Here is a 22,636-nt window from a genome sequence, read left to right as displayed (position 1 = left end):
CTTCGGTTCGTGGTCTTGAATCTCCATTCGTCTCTTGAAGCTGGGTGGAGGTGTTGGAGGAGGAATGCTGAGAAGCACTTCAGGCAGCAGTGGGTGGTTGTCTGATGTTGGGCCCCCCCCCCGCCCCCCAAGCAGATCGGTTGAGTAGCATATGCTTAGGAAGTGTTCCCAGGAGAAACCAGTAAAGGAGGGGAGAAGAAACCAAGTAAGAGGGTGACTTTCAGAAAAGTCCCAGCTCAGTGTGGTCTCTCGGAGCTCTAGAGCATCAGCTGCATTTCAGGGTTTGTCCCATCCTGAGGTTTTTTTGTTTGTGCACCATCAGTCCTTGGGTATGGCTTGCTGGTGGAGGAGCCCCTGAGGCTCTGAAGGTGCCAGCTGCCACAAAGCACATAAAAGTGCAGGATGGGGATACAGAACTGGTAGGAGGGGTCAGAAGGGATCTGGGCAGGTCACCTGCAGGGCTTACCATGGTGATTAACCAGAGGACAGACCCAGAGTGTACGAGCTAATGATTCAAGGCGGGTTTGCCTGGGTGCCAGATTGTGAAGGACATTTAAAATGTAAATTAATAGCATTAGGTGACAGTGTGTGCTTCTCAGGACATGGATATGAAACCAAAACATTGGTGTCACAAAAACATCATCAGGCAGAACTTTTTTGTTGCAATTATTTGAAAATTAACTCAAATATGGCTTAAGTAAGAGAATGGCTTTATTTGGCTCATGTGACAGTATGGGCCTCGAGTATAGCTATGTTCAGGGGTTCTAGTGATAATAGAGTCATGTCTTTCCATCCCTCAATCCTGCTTTCCTCTAAGATAGGTTGATTTTGAGGCAGTCACTCCCCATGTGCCAGTAAGATGGCCTCCAAAAGCTCTCTGCTTCTGTTCTACCAGCTTAGCAACCCCAGCAAAGAGCTTCTGCTTCCTCAGAGCTACAGCAGAAATCCTGAGGGTGACTTGCTAGTTTGTCCCCAAACCAACCCCTATGGCCTTTGGGACTTGGCATCCTGCTGGCCAGGACTGCATCAGGTGTTGAGCCCCAGCTGTGGGGACAGGGGTGTGTAGAAGGATAGGGTCAACACCTCTAAGTCACAAAGATGGAGAGTGAGGCAGGGGTGGGTCCCTAAGGAAAAAGAAAGCATTTACTATCTAGAAAAACCACCTGTCCCTAACTCACCATTCTTAGAAAAAGACTACAACTTGATTGCTCAGAGTATCTTAGACCAGGTAAATGTAGGTAAAAGGAGCCCACCAGAGAGACCCCTGTGCCCATGTTTGGAGACATCAGTCTGCACAGCCATTATAGCTTATATGCATGGCACCATGCCTAAGTGATGGTTCTGTACACTGATCTTGAACTGTCAGGCAGGTTCCCTCAATGTCTTGGCCAACCCAAGGGTACTGTTTAGGCCAATCCTCCCCTTAGGGAGTTCTCAGAAATACCCTCAGAGAAGGGAGGTGAGTGTGGCCTCCTGCTCCAGGAAAGGTTGGGGTATACAGACAGATCCTCCCATAATCTTTGGGGACCAATCTTTCAAAATGAAATGAAAACGCAAAGGCCTTTGGCTGGAAGCACACAACCAGTTTTTTAATAAAGTCATTACAAATATGTACAAAGCGTCTCCAAGGTATGAAATTCCTCTTACAAAAGAGCACAACAAACCAGCAAGGTTAGAACCCAGAACGGAATGTTCCCAAGCTTATTGCCTCTCTGGCTGAGCCAGAGGCCTCACCGAGGTTCCAAACACCCCCACAGCTATCCCTGTCACACACACACATAGACTCCTGGGCACTTATAGTGCAAAAGACTTAAGGGTTCCGGTCAGGGAGGGGACAGGAAAGAGGTAAGAAAAACTTCCCATGTCCTAGGAAGTAAGTTGAACAGGCCCTGTTTGCAAACCAGACGTTCCTCCAAGGGACCTTAGAGAAATTAAGGACACAAATGGCAGGGCATAAATACATAAAATTGCCAACTCAACCAATCCAGCCTGTTCTGGAGTGTTCCCAAATGCAACACTCTCTTGGTCCCTGCCGGGCCCTAGGCTGTGCTTGCCCTTGAACTAGCAATGCTCTGGACCAGCTGAGGAGGGAATCCAGTGTGACAGAGCAGTTAGCTCATGGGTTTGCTTGGGAGGTTTGGGGGGGGGGGGGTCATACAGTCCTGAGTTCAAATCTTGGCTTGGCCACTTCATTCTTTGTATGCAGCCTTAGGCTAAGTTGAAAACCTTTTGAGTCTCGGCTTCCTCAACTGTAAAATGGGAATAATAACTACTGTCTTCCAGAATGGGTATGAGGAATAACTGCAGAAACGTGTAAAGCACTCTCCACGGGGCTCAGGAGTGGTGAGCACGCTGTAGATGGTGGCTTTTGTTACTGCATGAAGCAGCAAGAAAGAGCTAGGCTTTTCATGCTGGGTGTCAGTTGAGATCACAGGCTTTTTAATTTCCTCCATGACTAGGAGTGCTCTGTAAATATAAATACTATAGAACCATCTGCCAGCAAGGCTTGGGGTGATAGGGATGGCCTGACAAATCTGTTAAAGACCATGAACCAGACTGGAAAGGGACAATTAGCATCATCTGGTTCCAGGCAGGGCTGCCCCTCCACACTCCATACATAAGTTTCTTCCCAGATGGGATTCTACAACCTGGCACATTGTAGGTGCTCAATAAATAGGTATTGGATGGAAAAAATTGCTATTTTAAAAAGAAAGTTTTGGTCTAAGCTTTAAAATGACACTTAATGACACCAACATCCTCCATCAGCTCCTATGGGACTAGGCTAGGGTGTCTAGCCTGTGCCCCCTCACCCTCCAAGCAACTTCTGACTCTGGCCCAGGCTGACTTAAGGAAAGATTCAGAAAAGGAGTTGGTATCAAAGGAGTTGGTATCAACATAAAAGAAAACCTGCATTCTGATCACGGCAGCTTCTGATACCAGGTGGACACTCAAAAAGTCCACAGTGGCAAACCAGTGTCCCCAAAAGAGACTTGTGCAGGATCAGAGATGGACTCTGGCAGTTTCCCAACTAGGGGAAGTGACATTTTATCAAGGTCAGAAACATGATAATAGCACGAGATCTGCTACGTAAGTTGTGAAACCAAAGTCACAGTTTCATCAGTCTGTGACAATATTGTTTAAATCACCATTTTTTTCCATCAAAATAGAAAAGAGTTTCTTAAATGAGACCACTGGGAGAAGTAGAAAAGAAGTCTCCAGTAGCTCAATGGAAGAGAGGAAAACAAAATGGGAATTGGGTTCTAGGAGAGGCTCATGGCCTAGGACCATGGACAGCAGCCAGAGAGGGAAATGGGCTTCCTCCTAGAAACCTGTTACTCCAGCTACATCTAGGCCAGGAGGAACATGAAATGGAATCCCAAATTTGAAATGGGGTAAGGAGATCCTACTTGCTTATGGGGGATGGGGAAAGAAGCTTCCAGAAGGGAACAGATCTAATTTGGAATGGGAATGTTGAAGTCCCAGGAGGCTCCTGTCCCTGTGGCTTCTGGACCCCCACCCTCTGAGAGCAACCAGTACCATCAGGAAGGAGGCCCTTCTGTTTGCTCCTCACCTCATTATGCAGCAGCTACCTAAACAATGATCTCAGAGGCCTCCCTCTGCTTTGCACGGACACGCGTGCGCGCACATACACGCACACACACACACACACACACACTGCTGTCTGCTGAAACCCGATATGAGGTCTTTTTTAAAATTTATTTCAAAGCCTCCCTCCCTCTCCCTCTCTTCACAGACGCTCTGCAGTGAAGCTAATCAAAATCAATGACTCCTTGGCAGCCGGAGAAAAGCGGGGGAGAGAGGGAGGGATGGTGCCAGCACTTTGCACACTGTGGAAATATTTAAAAAAAAAAAAAAACACCACCCCACTATCTCATGCAATCCAAGTAATGCAGCCTCAGAGACGGTGGAGACAATATATACATATATATCATGCTTCAATTTCCTAATACAAATGTCCATCAAGAAGTCAAATCTCATATAAAAACAAGCATTAAAAACAACCCCTTGTCAAAAATCGGGGCAGTCGAGAAGTGCACTCAAATTAATGATGTGCAAGAAAAAGCCAGGATTAGATAAATACACAGTTTCTATTAATACAAGAGAATATGTACAAGGGACTTGGCTATAAAGCTCCATCAGGAGGTCACGGGTGTCCAGTTCTCAGCAGTGTGGCTTCATTGAAATCAAAATTGCCCCAAACACCAACCCCAGCACTTGGAGTTTGGATCCTCCTGCGAAAATGTCAGAAGCTAGTAGGTAAGTCAGGGCTGAAAAAAGAGCTTCTCTGACATATCACCTCTCCCCTGTGTCTGGATGGTCAGTGTGGCCCTACTGCAGTGTTGAGGGTACAGCCTTAAAGCAGCAGAGTAGCTGTGATCACGTACCATTATAGTAATGAAAACCCCCTCCCCAGAAAATGGGCTGAGCCGGAAAGACTCTAGTGTTTGGCTCGGAAAGTGACGATACAGAGGCAGACACCGTGTTTCGTATCATTCTAATTAATGTGCCTTCTCTAAGTTCGTGGCTTGGTGGGGATGTCGCCTGCTGCTCTCTGCAGACCCTGCCCACACACTCATCCGCAAACATAAATGTGGAGAGGGCCCCCCCTCAACAAAAGGGAGCAAACTCTCCATCAACAAGCTTTCCTTTTGCACAAGCCTTCTGGAGGTGGAGGCGGACAGACTGCCCTCACCTTCAGTGCTTTGGGTTACATTTGTCTTTAAAGAGCTATTTAGGAAAACATAAGGCATGGAAAAAAGAAAGAAAGAAAGACAGCTCCCAGCTTGCAACAGCGCTAAAAGGTCCTGCATTCTAAAGGACCTGGCAATTTTCAACAAAGCCTGTGGGGAATAATTCAATCCTATGTCAACCTTAACAACGGCTGATCCCTCTGCTGGCTTCTTAGAACTGCAAGGGTGTCTGCAAATCAACCCAGTGAACCCCCTGTCCATAGGGACTGGGTGGTGATCTGCAGATCCAGCCTTGCAGAATGACAGTCTGATCCCCTCACAGTCTGGAGCTCCACCACCTCAGCTTTGCACAGGGCACTGTGTGAGACCCAGCACAGAGGAATAATACCTGGTGTTTTTTTGCATTTTTAAAAATAAAAGCAAAAAATAATAATTGCTCCCTGAAGAGTCTTTGCAGCCAACTCTCAGTCCAGCACACATCTTTTTTTTTTTTAAGCCCTTCTAGAAACTTCTGAAAATAGTAGTTTATCCTGGGGGAAAAAAATCAGACCCTCTGTCAGTCAGTGAGATGCTGGTGCATTTCATTTAAATGACCCGCTCCCTCCCCCAGTGCCTCCTCCTTATAAATCACCCTTGACCAGAACGTAGCCATTCCTTGGCTCTTTAATCCATAAAAACCTAAGCCCTGAAATCCCCTTGGGGAGTGGGGGAGGCCATGGGCTGAACTCCCAAGATACTTTTGCGGGGGTAGAGGACATAGCAAACAAGTCACATATGAGGTCAGCTTTCCGCCTCAGTAACCAGCAAGCCACTCCATACCATCCCTTCCCTCCCTCCCCGCCAGATCCCAAGGTTTGCTCCAAAAAACGCCTCTGGATTTTCATCCCCACAGAGAAAGAGAAGAGACTCTCAAGTGGCACTTTTGCGACTCGTCCCTTTAAAAAGAGAATTTGAAACAGCAAAATAGAAATCTCTCTTGTCCCCTGGCCTTGCAGTCTGGCAACAGAACACCATGGCAGCACCGGCAAGAACACAGCACCAGCAAAATTTAAGTGAAGCACCAGAGACACCAGACTGGTAGGAGAAAAAAAAAAATCTCAATTGTCTTGATGTGACAGCAGGACCGTCTATCTACCTACATAGGTATAGAGAGACTAGGACTTGTCAAGACTTTAGAAATGGAGAATCCCAGACTGCCCCTACAGTGCTCCTCTTTGTCCTCCTTGCTTTTTCTCTATTTTGCCTTTTTTGCAATTTCACCACTCACTCCACCAGCATCCCTCCCCAGGTGGTGGGTCAACTCTGGGGCTAACTCCCACCAGTCTTTGCAGATTTCCTAGGTACACAGTAGGCATCTCTCTTCCGGTGCCCCAGACACAGAAGCATCAAAGTTCGCATGGGAAGGTGCAGAAAAGGGAGGGGACTGTGTCCTTGACAACACATGCACTGAGTAGTAATATTCATATTTTCTTTTTTTATATATATAGAGCTGTATGTAAATAGCATTGGGGTGTCTGTTTCTGCAGCTGGATATGCAAAGGGCTTCCCCAGTTCCTTTCCGCACACATTGCTACTATTGCTCCAGGCTCCTCTTCACTTCCTTCTCGAAGTGCCAACTGCGGCCTTTCAAGCTCTGGGCTCCCCCTCAGGAAAACGGGAACCAGCTTTCTCCAAGGACACAGGGTTTTTCACCAACCTGCAGAAATAAAGATTGGTATTTCGGTCAGTAGGCACGTGCAGACAGCTGCTGGGGATGACGTCAGTGCCTTGGGCTTCTGCACTGCCAGCCCCGAAATGTCCGGGAGGGAGACAGAGGGGGATGGGAGAGAGCTGCTAGACACAGAGCTTTGATTTGGAGGAAGGGCTCCCCAGAAGCTAGATTTTGCACCCGCCCCCATCCCTACCATGGCCAAAGCCCTGTCCACACAGCAGCCATCCCTAAACAAACATCTGTTTGTGCACACACACACCCATTTCTGTTTTCAGATGTAGGCATCTTCTGTGATTAAAAAAGAGAATGTAGGGGCCCTGGGTGGCTCAGTGGTTGAGCGTCTGCCTTTGGCTCAGGTCGTGATCCCAGGGTCATGGGATCAAGCCCCACATGGGGCTCCCTGCAGGGAGCCTACTTCTCCCTCTGCCTATGTCTCTGCCTCTCTCTCTCTCATGAATAAGTAAATAAAATCTTTAAAAGAGAGAGAGAGAATGTAGAACCACTCTGCCCCTTTGCTCCTCCAAATCAGGAACAGGACCTTCATCTATTCATTTCACAGATCCATATTCAAGGCAGGCTTAGTCTCTCTCTCATTTATTCATTCATTCCCAAAACATACCAAGGATCATGCTAGGTGTCACAAACCCAATGACATAGCTCTTGCCCTTTAAGGGGTTCAGAAACCAACAAAGGGATAAGAAGAACTTGATATCAAGGACATGTCGTGGGAAGAGCAGTCTGGATAAACACGAACTATGGGAGCCCAGGAGGGAAAGGGGGAGTCAGAGCCCTTGAGAGAAAGAGTACTGAGCGATGCTAGGAAATTAGCCAGGATAAGATGAGGCATTCTGGGAAGGGCAGAAAAAACAGCGCTTACCCCCGAGAATTGAAAAACATATATTTGTACAAAAACTTGCGCATCGGTATTTAGAGCAGCATTATCCACAATAGCCAAAAAGTGGAAACGACCCCTAAGTCCATTGACTGATCAAAGCGGGTATTTCCATTCAATTGAGTATTGTGCAGCCATGAAAAGGAGGTATGGACACACTATAACCTGGATGAGCCTTGAAGTCATTATGCTAAATGAAAGAAGCCAGACAGAAAAGATCACATACTGTATGGTTCCAACGTATATGACATGTCACCAAGAGACAAGTCTTTAGGGACATGAAGTAGATTAGTGGTTGTCCAGGGCTGTGGGGAGGAAGGAGTGAGGGAGTCACCACTAGTGGGGATAGGGTTTCTTTTGGGGATATGAAAATGCTCTAAAATCGATTGTGGGGATGGCCGCACAACTCTGGAAATACAGTAGAAACTACTGAGTTGTGTACTTCAAAAGGATGGATTTTCTGGCAGGCGAGTTACATCAGAAGGAGGAGGAAGAGGGAGCAGAGGAAAGGGATGGGGGAATGGCAGGGACAAAGGGAAAAAGCAGGACAGAGGAAAGAACAGAGCAATGAAATACCCCCACTAGGTCAAGGTGCTTGATGAGACTCCAGCAAAGCCTGGGCGATGGGGCGGGTAAGGGGTGAGGCCAGAGAGTTAGCAGGGGCAAGAAGCTGGCAGAGGATGGCGCATTGGTCCAGAGCAGGGGGTATGAGAATTGCCATGTGAACAGGACAGACCAAGTGGTATAGGAGACAAAGTGGGAGAGAGATCACTTTCTGAACTGGAGAGAATCCGGGATATCGACCTGTATGAACAGCACTAATGGGTTTTCCTGCTGGGTCTGGTCAACAGAAGGCCCCGATGGGGTAGGAGTCCAGGGTGTGTACTCCCCCAGCTCCCATTCTGTGGGGCCCCAGTGCCTGCTGGGCTAGACTCTGGTTGCACTCCAAGTCCCCCTCCAGGCTCTGGTTCCTACTCCCTCACCTCAACCCTCCAGGCAGGGGTGGACGGCTCTCCTCTGTGGCCTGCCCGGTGGTGCTGCATTACCCCTCCCTGCTTTCCTAAAACCCTGTCTACATTCGGTCACCGAAACTTCACTAAACTCTTCTCTGATTACTCAGCTTGGGGAGGGACTCTCTGCCTCTTACTTGTACTCTTAATCAGTATGTATGACCGTGTGAACCACATGAGTTCCAATCCCATGGACCCCACAATCGACATGAGCTGACACAAGGATCCGAATCAGTGACCTCAGTCCTTTTGTTCTGACCTGCTCAGGTGAAGGCAAAAAGACCTTTACCACCACCTAAGCCCCGATTCTCCTTCTATTCCATGAGAGCAAAGCAGGACGTCTACATTATTGTGTTGCCGCCCTGGGTTTTCATGGGATACTGAAGCAGTCGTCCACTAACTCAGGTGATAAACACACTCAATTTAGTTTATGAAAATCGCTTTTGTAAACCCTAAAAACTCACGTTGTTGGCGCCTAGTCACACTGATCTTCAAAGGTCAGTGGAACCCTGCGGCACTAGCCTAAGATAATCACGCTGCCTTGAGCATGCACAGAAAGGAAGGATGGAGGGAAAGAAAGGAATCACACCTATGTGCTACCGAGCGTGTTGACTTTGTGCTGAGCATTGCTCTGGACACTAGATGAGGCCCCAGAGCCTGCCCTCGATTTGCCTCCAGCCTTTCTCGGGGAGATGCCAGAGGCCAGAATGGCGAAGACCACTGTCCATAGCTGTATGGACAGCCCAGGAGTCAGGATGTGGCTGTGCTCACCAGGAAAGCTTCCGAGAGGAACCAAGATTCGAACTGGGTCTTTAAAAGATGCATTCGTATTTTTTTTTCAATAACTGGAAGAAGGAAGGATCATTTAAGTGGGGAAGGGGCCAGAGCAAAGCACAAGGGCAGTGACACATACAGCTCAATCAGGGGATCATGATGAGCAGGGACCTACATCCCAAAGTTGTGCAGAGTGAGGCTGTGTAGATGTGTCAGTTGAATGTTGGTGATGAAGGGAAAATGATGATGGTATCAGGAGAGGTAAGAGAACTCTACTTTTATGGCACTGATCAGCTCCATCCATGGGAGGAATGGAATTTTCTTGCAAAAGTAGGTAAAGGATTTTCACTTTTCCTTCCTGCAAATCATTAAACCTATAATGAGTCAAATTTCTAAGAGCTTCCAAGAGCAGCTACATGGACCAACTTGGCACCTGTTTATGTCTTGGTGGCAGGTTGGTGTCCGTAGTGACAGATGGACATTAGAAGCACGCCTCTGTGCAGCCAGTGGATGCCATGTCACCTCACCCTACATGGAGGGCACCTGCACATACACTTCTGGGGATCTTAAATGTGACACGGTAGGCCAGGAAGCTTGCCCACGGAAGTAGTCACCTAAATATGCACAAGAGTGTTCCTTCCAACTTTATTTGTAATAGCAGTAGTCTGGAAACATCTTGTAAGTGCATCGGTAGGAGATTGGATTAACACATTAAGCTACCTGTGTGTTAGAAAGAGGCAAATCTAAATGTGCTATGGTTCTTTTAATATTTTATTATTATTTATTTATTTATTTATTTATTTGAGAGAGAGAGAGAGAGAGAGAGGGCAAGAGACGGAGAAAGCCCCTAAGGGTGCTATGAATCTTAACTGAAAAGAGCAAATGGCCAAACAGCATGATCCCAGATCTTTTTTCCTTTAATGAATATGTATATGTGTATGTGCCTATCTACATATCCATATAAAGAGACGTACAGATATGAAAAATAGTGTAATGGTTAAGAACCCAGGGGCCCCTGGGTGGCTTGATTGATTAAATGTCCAACTCTTGATTTTTGGCTCAGCTCATGATCTCGGGGTTGCACAATCAAGCCCCGTGTCAGGCTCTGTGCTGAGTGTGAAGCCTGCTTAAGATTCTCACTCTCCCTCTGCCCTACCCCTACTGCTCTCTCTCAAAAAAATTTTATAATAAATAAATAAATAAATAAATAAATAAATAAATCAAACAAACTACGGTTGACCCTTGCACAACGTGGAGGTTAGAGGCACTGACCCCTCACACAATCAAAACCCCCCCGCATAACTTTTGGTTCTCCCAAAACTTAAATACTAATAGCCTACTGTTGATTAGAAGCCTTGTTCATAACATCAACAGTCAATTAACACATATTTTGTATGTTCTATGTATTATATACTGTAATTCTTGTAATCAAATAAGCTAGGAAAAAGAGAACATTATTAAGAAAATCATATGGAGCAGAAAATACATTGCCAATACTGTCCTATATTTGGTTTTTTTAAAACTCTGCATATAGGTGGACCTGTGCAGTTCAAGCCCATGTTGTTCAAGGGTCAGCTGTATTTTTAAGAAATAAAGTCCACCACCCCCTCTGAGCCAGTGTTGTGCCCCTGAGTTGTTTTTCCTCAAACTTGGCTCATAAAAAACTTTCTCAAATGCTGACTCACAACCAAAGCTCACAGCTGAAGAGAGCCATGAAACTTTGCCTTTAAAAAAAAGTCCCTATTTCCACTTTGCACCCACAATTTGGAGGGGGCAGGTGGGCAGAGGGGAGAATGTGGAACATCAGGGCCCTACCTCCCTGGAGCACCGTGCTATTACCCTGTTGTGGGTGCAAAGGTAGGAAGCTGTGAAGGCAAGCCCCACCACAGCAGTAGATCAAGCCAGAGGCTTGCTCCCTTGTTCCTGTATCTGAGATGAGGACTCTTGGGTCCCCTTCTAAGAGGTCTCAACATTTAATTAAAAAAAAAAAATCTTTTTCGGTCTTGCTGTTTGCACAAGTGTTAAGTTACAAATTCAAACAGCAGAGGAGAGAGAAAGAAAGGGAAAGCCCCTGTCACTCCACCCTCTAAGCCTCCCAGAATATTTTCTGTGCATTTACTGACACGGTGTCTCTCCCCCTCATCCTTATGTCCCCAGAGCCGATCATAATGCCCTGGCCAGAGTAGGTGCTCATTTCAACCTGCTGGGTGAGAGTGGATATGTGAGCAAGAGAATAATGGTGGCAACTCCCCCACTCTCCGTCCTTGGTTTCAGGGAGCTGGTTTTGACTGTGGAGTTTAGACAGGACCAGCAGTTGATCCTAGCACCTAAGAATCATGGGGACAAAGGTATCCATGCAGAATCTTCCTAGAGGGATCACTGCTCTGGTCTGTGTCTCCAGTCTCCATCCCGGAAGTTCATGCTGCCCACTTAGGAAGGTAGGTGCTGAGGAGGTAGGATAAGGGGATTGAAAAAGCAGAAGGCTAGGGCTCCTGGATGGCTGACTCTTCATTGGGCATCTCTTTGTTTCAGCTCAGGTCATGATCTCAGGGTTCTGGGATCGAGCCCTGTGTGGGGCTCTGCACTCAGCTGGGATTCTGCTTGAGATTCTCTCTCTCCCTCTGCCCCTCCCCACCTGCTCATGTTCTCACTTGCTCTTTCTCTCAAATGAATAAATTTTGAAATTTTAAAAATCTTTTAAACAAACTCACTAACATGAGTGGGGGGATGGGCAGAGTGAGAGGGAGGAGCAGGGAGCCCGATGTGGGGCAGGCACCCCAATGAATAAATCTTTTATAAAAAGAAAGGAAAAAGCAAAAGGCTGGATCTGAGGCATGTGAGAGAGGAAGAGGCCATTTGGCAGCTGCTGGAAGGGATGGTGGCTCCCCTGTGCCCAGTGCCCAGCTAGTAGTGAATAGTTATCGTTGCCTCAGTGAGTGGTCATCAGTGCCTCAGTGAGGGGTTACCAAGCTCATCACTGAGTGGTCATCAGTGCTTCAGTGAATGGTTATTGATTACGTAAAGTCTGTGAGGAGAGAGCAGAGAACTGAGAGCTTCTGCCCACTATGAAATTATAGCAGGTGGACCTTGAATGCACAGTAACTGGACTTCCAGAGGGTAGCACTGAGATCTGAGAGGCAGCAGAGGATGGACACCAAATCAAACAGGCAGACCCTTCTTAAAGTTGCCTTGCCGATGTTTCCCACATTATAACATGCTCGTTCTTTGACCCAATAACTTCACTGCTAGGAACTTCACTTTTTTTTTCTAGTTGCAAACTTGTCCAAACAAGAATACACCTGGCTCATACTCCTAGAAAATGAGAAACAACCTAAATGCCCCTGGGGAGGTGACCAAATAAGTGAATCATGGTTTATCCAACAATGGAACACCATGCAGCCATTAAAAAGGATGATGAAACCTTTCTTTGTTGACATGGGAAGAGATCGGCAATCTATTTTTAGTGAGAAAAAGCAGATTACAGAACAACATGAACAGATGATCTCACTTATTTAAAATAGGGTATGTGTGTGGGTGTGTGTATGCATCAAGGGATGTCTGGCCAAGTGATCCCCTAAATAGCAGGGGTTGCAAATTTAAATATATGCATGGATCCAGTGAAGTGTGCCCAGGAGAGGTCAGGGTAAGCAGAGAATCTGTGTCCCATCTAAAGGGGCTTCTGATACTCATCCAAGCCTTTGCTATCACATGGGAATACAGACCCCGTCTTTTCAGATCTTTCCGTTTGTTTAAGAAAAACTAGAAATACGGGCTTCTACAGAATGTGCCTGATGTTTCAGTGCTGGGGGACATGTGGGTCAAACAAAACGCAACTGGCAGGCCTGATTTAGCCGGAAGACCACCCAGCTAAAGGTTGGCTAAGGTTGGAACCCTTGACCAGACACTGGGACACTCTTAGAGTCAGCTGGCATTGAAAGCCACCTCAGCAGCTATCTCTGTGCCTCAGTTTCCCTCTCTGGAAAGTGAGGGACTTGGATCAGCTGGTCTCTAAAGTCCTGTGTAGCTCTGGCTGTATTTCTAGAATGGTGACCTTTTGGATCATAGATCGTTTGAGGATTGGATCAAAGTCTTGGTTTCTCTCTCAAGTAGGGAAAAACACAGAAGTATGAAATCGGCCAATGTTATGTGTAATCTTGGGGGGTTCCTAAATTCCTTAAGGCCTCCCCGAATTCATTCATTTATATATCCACTTATTCATTCATTTATTCAGTAGTTACTGGATGTCTGCTCTGTGTTAGTGACCATGCCCAGCTTGGGATATAGTGATGGGCAAAATCAACATGATTGGTGCCCTCACGGGATGTGGAGGCCAGAGTCTCCCAGGTTGGGAAATCCTGTCCTGGAGGTTCCCCCACCCCTGGTACAGAAGCCTAAAGCAGGCTGCTCATGAGCCACAATGCAAGACTGGGAACTGCTTCAAATAAAACGCTCTATAAAGTCTCCTATGAGTTCCCGCCATCCTATGAGTATGGACTCACAGACTGAATTTTATCACAAATAAGAACAATACATATCCCATACTACCATCTATCATATTCTAACATTTTTCTGAACATCAGTGACGTGCCCCCATACTGCTCAGAAGGTAAAGGGACAGTTGGTAAATGGCAGCCTCTGGGCCTGATCCAAAAGTCAGCCTGACTCCAAAGTTCATGTCACTTTCCACCACAGACATTTTAGGCTTTCCTGTCTCAGCATAAAATCTGGGTGAATCAGATAGTGGTTAAATTCTCAGAATCAAGACTTGGGCCCCATGGTGTGCCACCGAAAATATTTTACATCTGGGCTGTCTTTGAAAGTGGTACCTCTTCTTAAATCCATCCCATTGGCCCTGACACATTCCCACTCTCTGAAGACCAATGCTAAGTTTCCCCATCATCAGTATGAGCGGTTTTCAGTATTTATTAAGTACCATGTGCTAGATCCAAGAATATCAGATGTACACAGTACCTGGCTGTACCACGGTGATAGGCAGAGCCAGGCAGGCAGGGGAAGCTCTCCAAACCCTTAGTAACATTGCTCTGACTCAGAGCTCTTCTCAACATTGGGATGGGCATGCACGGAGTCATCTGCACTCTCAGGCATTCCAGCAATAGCTGGAGTTGTGTTCCACAAAGAACATTCCACACACAAAAATCCACAGATTCAGCTGAGGATGGTGACAGCCAACTCAGGAGGCCAGTGACATAACTGGGACATGGCAATAAATGGCAATTTTTGTCTAGAAAGCCCTTCTGGACCTGTACCACAAGGCTTTATGCCCTTTAGACAACTGTTACAATGAAAGAATGTTGACATATGCTTTGATAGCATACAGTTCCACTTGGAGCCATTTTTAAGAAAATCATCCATGGGGATGCCTGGGTGACCCAGTCGGCTAAGTGTTTGCCTTCAGCTCAGGTCATGATCCCAGGGTCATGGGATCCAGCCCCACATGAAGTTGGGCTCCCTGCTCAGTGGGGAGCCTGCTTCTCCATCTGCACCACTTGTGCTCTCCCTCTTTCTCTCTCAAATAAATAAAATCTTTAAAAGAAAAGAAAATCATCCACGATGTGCCCAAAGAGTTATACGCAAGGATGCTCACCATCATGTTGGAAACAATCTAAATGTCCAATGGTAGTTGATTGGGAAGGTAAATGGTGGAAGAGCCAAATCATGAAATAGCAAGCAACTCTAAGTGTGTCATAGAAAATATTACAGGGCATAGAGAAATGTCTGTGCTATAATGGAAAAGTCAGGTTACAGATAATAAATATCTAGAGCGAGTGATTCCATTTGTTGAAGTCCCCATCGGTGCATTTTTTGAAAACGGAAAGAAGCCTATAGAAAAGTTAACAGTGAGCAGTAAGATAAAAACAATCGACAAAAATGGTCTTTTATTCAGCATTTTCCAAGTATTTAATAAGGAACTTGTAATATTTTTTGTAATCCAGGAAAGGCTATTTTTAAAAAGGAGAGGATATCACATAAAATTTCCCAAAGTAATTTCATTCCATCTTGCCCAAGTCTGTGGTCTGCGGAGCAAAGGTTCAATGATGGCAACACTCAGTGGGGGCAGCCAATTTTCTCTCCATGGGAGGGTAAAGGACATTTCTCCATCCCTGGGCATCCAGCCATAATAAAAGGATTCATCTCACTGTTGTGGGTTAAAACAGAGATCCCTCACCCAATAGCAGGGGCACCAGTTTAGGGCAGGAAGGAGACAGGGAGATGATGCTGAGTTGAATGGTAACATTCCTTACGTGATGGAAATCCAGCCAGTATCTACAACATTCTAAGGGTGAAGAGGGCTGAGTATCCATGAGCTGGTACAGGAATCAGGACCTCTCAGATCCTGGCAGGAGATGAACTAGTTCATTTCCACTGAGAGGCTGGGGTGAGAGTCAGAGCCAGGGTTTTCGGCTCCCGAAGTCTAGGAGCATCTGAGGCCAGGACCTGGGACTCATTCATCCCTATATCCCTGCATCCTGGCACCTGGCTCCTATCTGGTGCGCAATGCATTACGCAAGTGCATGATGATGGAATAGTCCTCTTTACTGCGTCACATAATCCCCCTGCCCTTGTGAAGTGCCTGCCCACACACCATCTGCACTATGGATCCCGTTACTGATGAAAGTCTCTATGGGCTTGGTTTTCTCACCCTCTTCTTCCTATTGAGCTTGGAACCAAACTCAGCCTTCCTACCATGGCCTCATCTAGCCACTCCCTGCCTCTCAGACTTCTTCTTCCCCAAGTTCATGTGGCTTAGCTGCACTACTCAGGTTTCTTTCTCCCTCAAACACACCTTGCTAAATCTCACCTCCCAAGCACTGGACTTGCTGTCAACACCTTTCTTGCAAGTCTTCACGTGACCAGCTCCTTGTCATTCAAGTCACCAATCTCCTGACTCCTCCTGAAAGTGGCCATCCCTAACCACTGCAGGTAAGGAGTCCCCTGGGCTCTCTATTACATTCCCTTCCTGTAGTGCCTTCAGAGTCCTTGGCACTTTCTGAAATTACCTCTGTGTTAGATTGTGTAATCCAAAAATGGCCACATTATCTCCTGTCCCACGTGCTATTCTAGAACTTTGTCACCACCCCCACGGAGTGGTATCTAATTCCACTACCCCTGAATATGGGCTGGCTTGTGACTTACTTCTAACCTAAATGACTTCTGAAGCTGGATCAGAAAGGGCAAAGCAGCTTCCCCCTGGTCCCCTGGAAGCTTGCTGCTCCTGGAGCTCTGAGTCACCAGGTCAGAATCTAAGCACCATGAAGCTGCCATGCGGTGGAAAAGCCCAGGCCCCAGAGGGGGTGCAATAGAGATCCCTGCTACCTCCTCCCCATGCCCACCACGACTCCAGCCCCCAACCAGCCTGGAGCAGAGACAGGTCACCCCTACTATGCCATATCTGATTTCCTAACCCATAGGATATATAAGCATAATCAGACAATTGTTTGAAGCCACTAAGCTTTGAAGTAGTTATAGAGCAACAGTAACCAGAACAATCTTTATTATCTGTCTTTTTCCACTAAAATGTACATGAGGAGAGGACCTCATGTATCTTGATCCTTCCTGTGTCCACAAAGTCCTTCATCCAGTAGGTACTCAATAATGAATAGCTGAGTAAGTAGAAGCAGCTGAATTTGGAAATACCTATCTTTCATGGTTTCTGATTAATTGATTAATTACATAGTTATAGTTATTACAGGCCTACTATGTGACAAGGAAGTCACATACGGTGGGGCATCCCATTGTTCCCATGAAATCCTATCACACATAACACTGGTGATGACCAGAGAGGAAAAAGAAGTCCCCCCTTCTACCCTCCCTTCCCCCAGTAGCGGTCTGAAGAGCCTACCGGACTGTGAAAAGTCAGAGGTTGCCAAATCTGCCCAGCCCACATCTGGGGGTGTATTTAATTATCCCCGGGTGCAGCTGTTTTTACATTGACAGTTCAGTCACTTGTGCCCTGGCCTCTCACTAGGCAAGCGGGTGACTCCAGACAGGGACCATGTGGTGGGAAGGCTGCCAAGGTCCTGCACATCTGGCCCCTTCCCGGGGGGTACCTCCCCAACAGCTGTCTCCTTCCTTTTGGATTGCTCCCTCCCCTGGCCTAGGCTTTCAAGCTCTAGAAGTAATCTTGGCAGGGGTGCAGTAGGCCGGGTGGGAGGCTGGAGGGATGCGCCTCTCGGTTTAACTACTTAGGCCCCAAAGTACCTGCCAAGAACCAGTTAGCATGTCTGGCTGGCAGGCCAGGCCGTCATTAATTCATTAAAGCAAGCTGCGCCGGCCTATTATCTCCCTGTTGCTGACCAGTCGCGCCTCCTGGGCCTGCAGAGTCTTCTTCCTCCCCTTCTTCTTCCCCCTTCTTCTTCGTCCCAAGGTGAGATCTGCACACTGTGGGCCCCTTCTCACAGCCAGATTCCCTGGCTGTACTCTCTCCCTCCCTGCCCCCTCCCAAGGCACAGTTCTCCCTGCCTCCCCGCCTCCGCCAGCCAGTGCTCACCAGAAAGCATCTTTTGTTCCCTCTCTCCCATCTTTGCTGCGCAGTGACTGGTTAAATCCCACCCATCTTCCTCTTGGCCTCCCCCAGCCTCCAAGGAGCCTCCCCTGAGGCTCTAGCAGGAAGGGAATCTCTCTAGTGCAGGAATTCATAGCTCATAGCCCCCTCTGCTTGCTGCCTGGTGTCTTTTCCTCCCTTGCCCCCCACCCCGAGTCATCTGGGGGGCCCTGTGCTCAAAAACAGAAACTCCAATTCCATTTCTGATGTTGCCACCAGTCCTTTGGGACTCCAGGGAACCTCTCTGCCTCTGTTTCCCCTTTGAAATAATAGGAATGGCATTACCCATTTCAGAACAGCCTCTGATGAGTGAACTAAGTGCCAGGCACTGCACTGGGCACTTTAAATGGATGCTCTCCCATCAGACTTCCAACAGTCCTAGAAGAGGTACAGCTCCAGTTTAGGCTCAGAAAGGTTATGGTTCTTACCGAAGGTCACACTGCCAGCAACTTCCTGGGCTGGGACTTAAATCCAGTTCCATCTGATCCCTAAACCCATGCTTTTTACCACTGGACTGTCCTGGCCCATCTGGCCTTGATTCCCCAAGAGGTCACATAGGGATGGTGGGGAATTGCCTCCTAACAAAGGCAGAATATTGTCTGCTTTGGGAAAGAAATATATTAAGTGCACAATCATAAGCATGGGAGCTCACATTTAAATCTACTTCTTAGGCATCTGGCACTGTCCTAGAACTCTCTAGATGTGAATGCATTTCACCCTCTTAACAACACTTTTGCCATTAAGTACTATTATTGCCCCCATTTTAAATACGGGGAAAACTGAGTCTCGCATGTGTTTGTTTATTTAAGGATGACTTCTGAAAGAAGTATTGCTGGCTCACAGTGGAGGCTCAAAACCAGTCTGTTGGCACTGTTGCCCTGCGTATAGCCAAGTTCACCCTAAACGCCTAAGAGAATTGCCTGCAATTCCCCAATAGGGCTGGCACAGGCCTCCCTGAAATACATAAGGTATCCTCTGAGCACTCCCACTTCCCCACGGTAGGAAAAGTGGAGAGGACCCCACACGGAACTCAACACACGGTCTTCCTCCAGTGGATTTTCCTTCTTTCCAGTCTTCCTAACTTAGCAGAGAGGCTGGGAAAAGACGGGTTTCCCCCAATTAAGTCAAACGCAAAGCCCAAGCTGCAGGCAGGAGGTGGCTGCAGGCAGGAGGTGGCGGCCAGAGAACTTGAGGTTCTGGGACAGGGAGGGAGGCGGGGAGGCCAAGCCTGGTGAAGCCCAGGGCGGGAGCGCAGGAATCGCGCGGTACATAACTCCACCCGTGTCCCGGGGGAGGGAGGCGCGGCGCTGCAGAAAAGCTGAGCCGGGCATTCGGGGGTTAGGGCACGCGAGGAGGGAGCACCCGGGAGGGTGTGGCTGCAGGGGACGCAGGCGGGGCCCGGCCGGAGGAAGAAGAACCCGGGAGTGGCCTGGAGTCGAGAGGCAGCCGGGAACTCTGGGGCAGAAGCAAAGTGAGGAGGGAGCAATAAAGTGTTCGGCGCCAATTATCTGCAGGAGCGACACTGCTCCAGGGGAGGTCGGAGCCCTCCCCTGCCGCGTGGGACCCCGGCTCCCAGCCCCTCCCGCGCCCTCGGTCCTCCCGCGCGCCCTAGGGGAGGGCTCCCGCCACCTCCCGGCCGGCAGCCTCCTGCGCGCGGCCCCGGAGCACCCCTAGCCCCGACGCGCACAGGTCTGTTCTACCCCGGGGTGGGCGCCCGGCCTCGCGTGCACCGCCCTGCCCTGGGAAGGGAGCGCCCTCCCAGCCTCCGTGCACCCCAAGACCGCGGCAGGCCTTGTCCTCGCCCTCCTCCTGGGTGCCTCTCGCTCGCATCTTGCTTCTAATTCACATCCCCACTATCTTGCGACTTGTTCTCCTAGCAGTGTCTCTTCTTCTCCAGGTGCTCCATCCTCCTTTCCTGGTCTCACTGTCCGCTTTTTCTTTCTTTCCCTCTCCTTCCACTTTCTTTCCGCCTCCCCTTAATTTCCAGGCTGTGGGCTTCGCGTCTCCCGCTCGACTCCCTGTTTCTGCTCCTCCCTCCGCCCCCCCCCCCCAACGCCCCGTCCAAAATGTTGTTCCTGCCCCTGGGATCCTGTCCCAGCCCCAGCCGGGTCCTCGGACGGGGAGTAGCGGATGGGACCTCCGGGAGGGAGCCGGGCAGAGAGCGCCCCGAAGCACGCACCTCTCTTCGCCAGCGCCCGAGCTGCGCCGGCCCACGCGACATCTGTCGCCCGCGCTCCCGGCTCACACCCCGCGCACCCCCGCAGCTCCCCGGGCGCTGCCACCCCCCACGCTCCGGCTGCCGCCTCTCCCCGCGGGCGCCGCGCCAGCTTCTCAGGGTGTCGGTGCACGGCGCGGCTCGGCCCCGGGGCCGAGCGCTCGGCATCTGTGGGTGGGGGCACCCTGGGGCCGTGGCTTTCTCACCTTCGACCTCCACCTTCCAGCCCTAGACCCACCTGTGGTGAGCTCAGGCTGATTTTCTCTCCTTCTCATTCTCTGCCGCTCTGCTCTGTTCCAGAATCTGAGAAGACAATCCCTTACACGTTTGCTCCCCTAGGCGCACAGCTGGTGCTCAATAAGTCCCCAACCCCAAGGGCCTAGTGCTCCGAGGATGCTCAGTACCGTTCTCCCACTGGCACCAAACACAGTGGGTGCTCAATTCTGACTCTCCACGCCCACCAGCACGCAGCGCCCAGCCATACCGCAAGCTTTCAACCATTCCGTCCCTGAACACTGACGGCCTAGCTAGCACCCAGAAGGAGCTCGATAAATGCTCTTATAAAGCCTTCCCCTTGGGGCTTCCCTAACAGCCTCAGGTCTCAGCCCACTTTGGGGGCACCTCCTTCTCCATCTCGGTTCCAACCTTCCGGTGGAGAGGAGGCCCAGCTCCAGAAACGGGACACCTCGTTGCAGAAGGAGTGAAGAAGTTGGCAAAGCGGAGGAAAACTGTAAAAAGTGCGCGGGCCGTGGGGGAAAGACAGCTCCGGCGGGAACCTGGAACTCCAGAGAGGCACTCGGGGAGACGCGGGACGTGCCGCTAAAGAAGAGGGTTCGGAGCCTGTGGCGACTTAGGAGCTGCAGATGGCTCGCCAGAGGACGGGGGGCGGGGGGGGGGCTTGCCTCGAATCCGCGATGGATGATAATTCTTTGGCTTGGCTTGTAACTGCGTCCTCACTGCAAACACACTTTTCACTTGCAGCGCGTGTTTACTTGGGGATGATGGAGGCTGAAGTTCCCCCCTTTAGCGGGGAGGCTAAAGCCATCCCGCTGCAGAGAGTGGCAAGAGGCGCTCAAGGAGTGGCGAGAAGAGGCCCGAACCCGCGACCTGGCCCTCAGGAGGAGCGATGGGACCCGGACGGGAAGGGGCCGGCGATCCGGGCGCGAGGAGGGAGCAGAGGAACGCGGAGACGCGCAGAGAGGAGAGCAAAGCCGTCCGCCGCCCGCGCGCCCCAGGCCGCCCCGCGCGCCCAGTCCGGCCCCGCGCGCCCGGGCCCGCGCGCGTACCTGTTGCTCTCTCCGGCTGGGTGTCGGCTGCGGCCCCACCAAGAAGCCCCGCGTTCCTACAAGTTCCGCCTGCCGAGCAGCCAGGCCGCCAGCGCCGCCACCTGCGCGGCCGCGCACAGCCAGGGCCAGTAGGTGGGGAGCGCGCGGGGCGCCGGCGCCCTCCGGCTCCGCGCGCGGCGCCGCCACATGGTGCGCTGGTGCAGCTCGTCGCCGAGCGCCTTGAGCCGAGCGGCCGTGAGCTGCGCGGCGGACGAGCGCAGAGCCAGGCGGCCCGCGCTGCAGGCGCACACGGCCGGGGGCCCGCGGCCGCGGTGCAGGGGGCACGGGCACATGACCGCTCGCCTCGCTCCCTCCGCGCGCTCGGGCCGCCCCTCGCCGCCGCCGCCCCGGGCCTGCGCGCCTGCCTCCGCCGCGCTCCAGCCGCCGGGGGCCTCCCCTGGACACCAAGTTTCTCCTTGTGTTGTGCGTTTGTTGTGCTGACGGCGCTATTATTAATTAAAGTGTCACATGGTGGAGGGGGGCGGGGAGGGCGCGGGGAGGGGGTTACATCATCCGGCCCCCGGGGGGGGGGCTGCAGGCAGAAGAAGCCGAGAGGTAACTTTTAACCCTAGCGGCGCCGGCAGCGCGAGGGCGCGCGCGGGGGAGGGGGAGGGGGAGCGCGGCGCGCTGGGACGCGCCGGGGGCCCGGGCTTGGGGGGTCGCGTGGGACCCCCGCCGGGGCGGGGAGCGCGGGGGAAGGCCTTCTCCTTCCCTCCTTCCTGAATTCAGCTCTGCTTCCGATCTGGCGAGGGAAGCAGGCTTGTTTGCCGTTTTGGATGAAGCTGATAGAGAATTCGGCTGCGTTATTCAAAAATACTCCGAGGCTATTGTGTTGCTTGGGGGAGGTGGGTTGACTCAAGAATCTCCTGGGAGAGCCAGAGCCAACCCGACTGGCCCACTCTCAGGTCGGACTCGGCACCTACGGGCTTCGCGTCTGAACACACCCGACACACGCCCCCACCCCGCCCTGGGCTTCCCGGCCAGACCCTAAGGCAACCCCGGCGCCCCGGGAGAGCTCGCTGGGGCGGGCTGGGGGGTGGGAGGTCGTCCCCAGCCGCAGGGGCGCGCGCCCGAAGGACCCTCGCGAAGGGCTTTCTGGAAGGAAACTTATTTTTGTGTGCTTCCTTGTGAATATCCTTTTCCAGGGTTACGGTCGGAGACGCATTTGGAGACGCTAAGGAGCCGACGAGGGGGAGGGGCTCAGGGGACTTTCGCCTGGAAAGGCTGGAGTCGTCCCTGCTCGCGGAGGTGCGGATGGGCCAGGGACGCTCAGGATTTGGGGGCAGGTAACGAGCCCTTCTCCGATCTTAAATTTAATGGGATTCGGATAACTTTGGGATTCAAGAAACTGGAGGAGTGAGAGGTGGCTGCAGGCCAGCTGTCTGGGACCTGATGAGGAGACTTCGATGGTGTCTTTACCCCCTGGCAGAAGGC

At 50.5% G+C, this 22,636-nt stretch overlaps 1 protein-coding gene across 1 annotated transcript; it reads right to left on the bottom strand.

Moving 5' to 3' along the window:
* Nucleotides 1-4,762: 4,762 nt before the first annotated feature.
* HRK (harakiri, BCL2 interacting protein) lies at nt 4,763-21,567 on the bottom strand. The gene is made up of 2 exons (XM_041729140.1): nt 21,164-21,567; nt 4,763-6,408 (listed from the first exon to the last, which is right to left on the bottom strand). Exon 1 carries the CDS (start codon nt 21,493-21,495, stop codon nt 21,220-21,222), a length of 276 nt encoding a protein of 91 aa, XP_041585074.1. The 5' UTR covers nt 21,496-21,567; the 3' UTR covers nt 4,763-6,408; nt 21,164-21,219.
* Nucleotides 21,568-22,636: the final 1,069 nt, after the last annotated feature.

Source organism: Vulpes lagopus, chromosome 14, assembly GCF_018345385.1.
Source record: "Vulpes lagopus strain Blue_001 chromosome 14, ASM1834538v1, whole genome shotgun sequence".
Taxonomy (NCBI): domain Eukaryota; kingdom Metazoa; phylum Chordata; class Mammalia; order Carnivora; family Canidae; genus Vulpes; species Vulpes lagopus.
The sequence above is the reverse complement of the archived record's forward strand: the minus strand, read 5'-3'. Positions and strand labels throughout refer to the sequence as shown.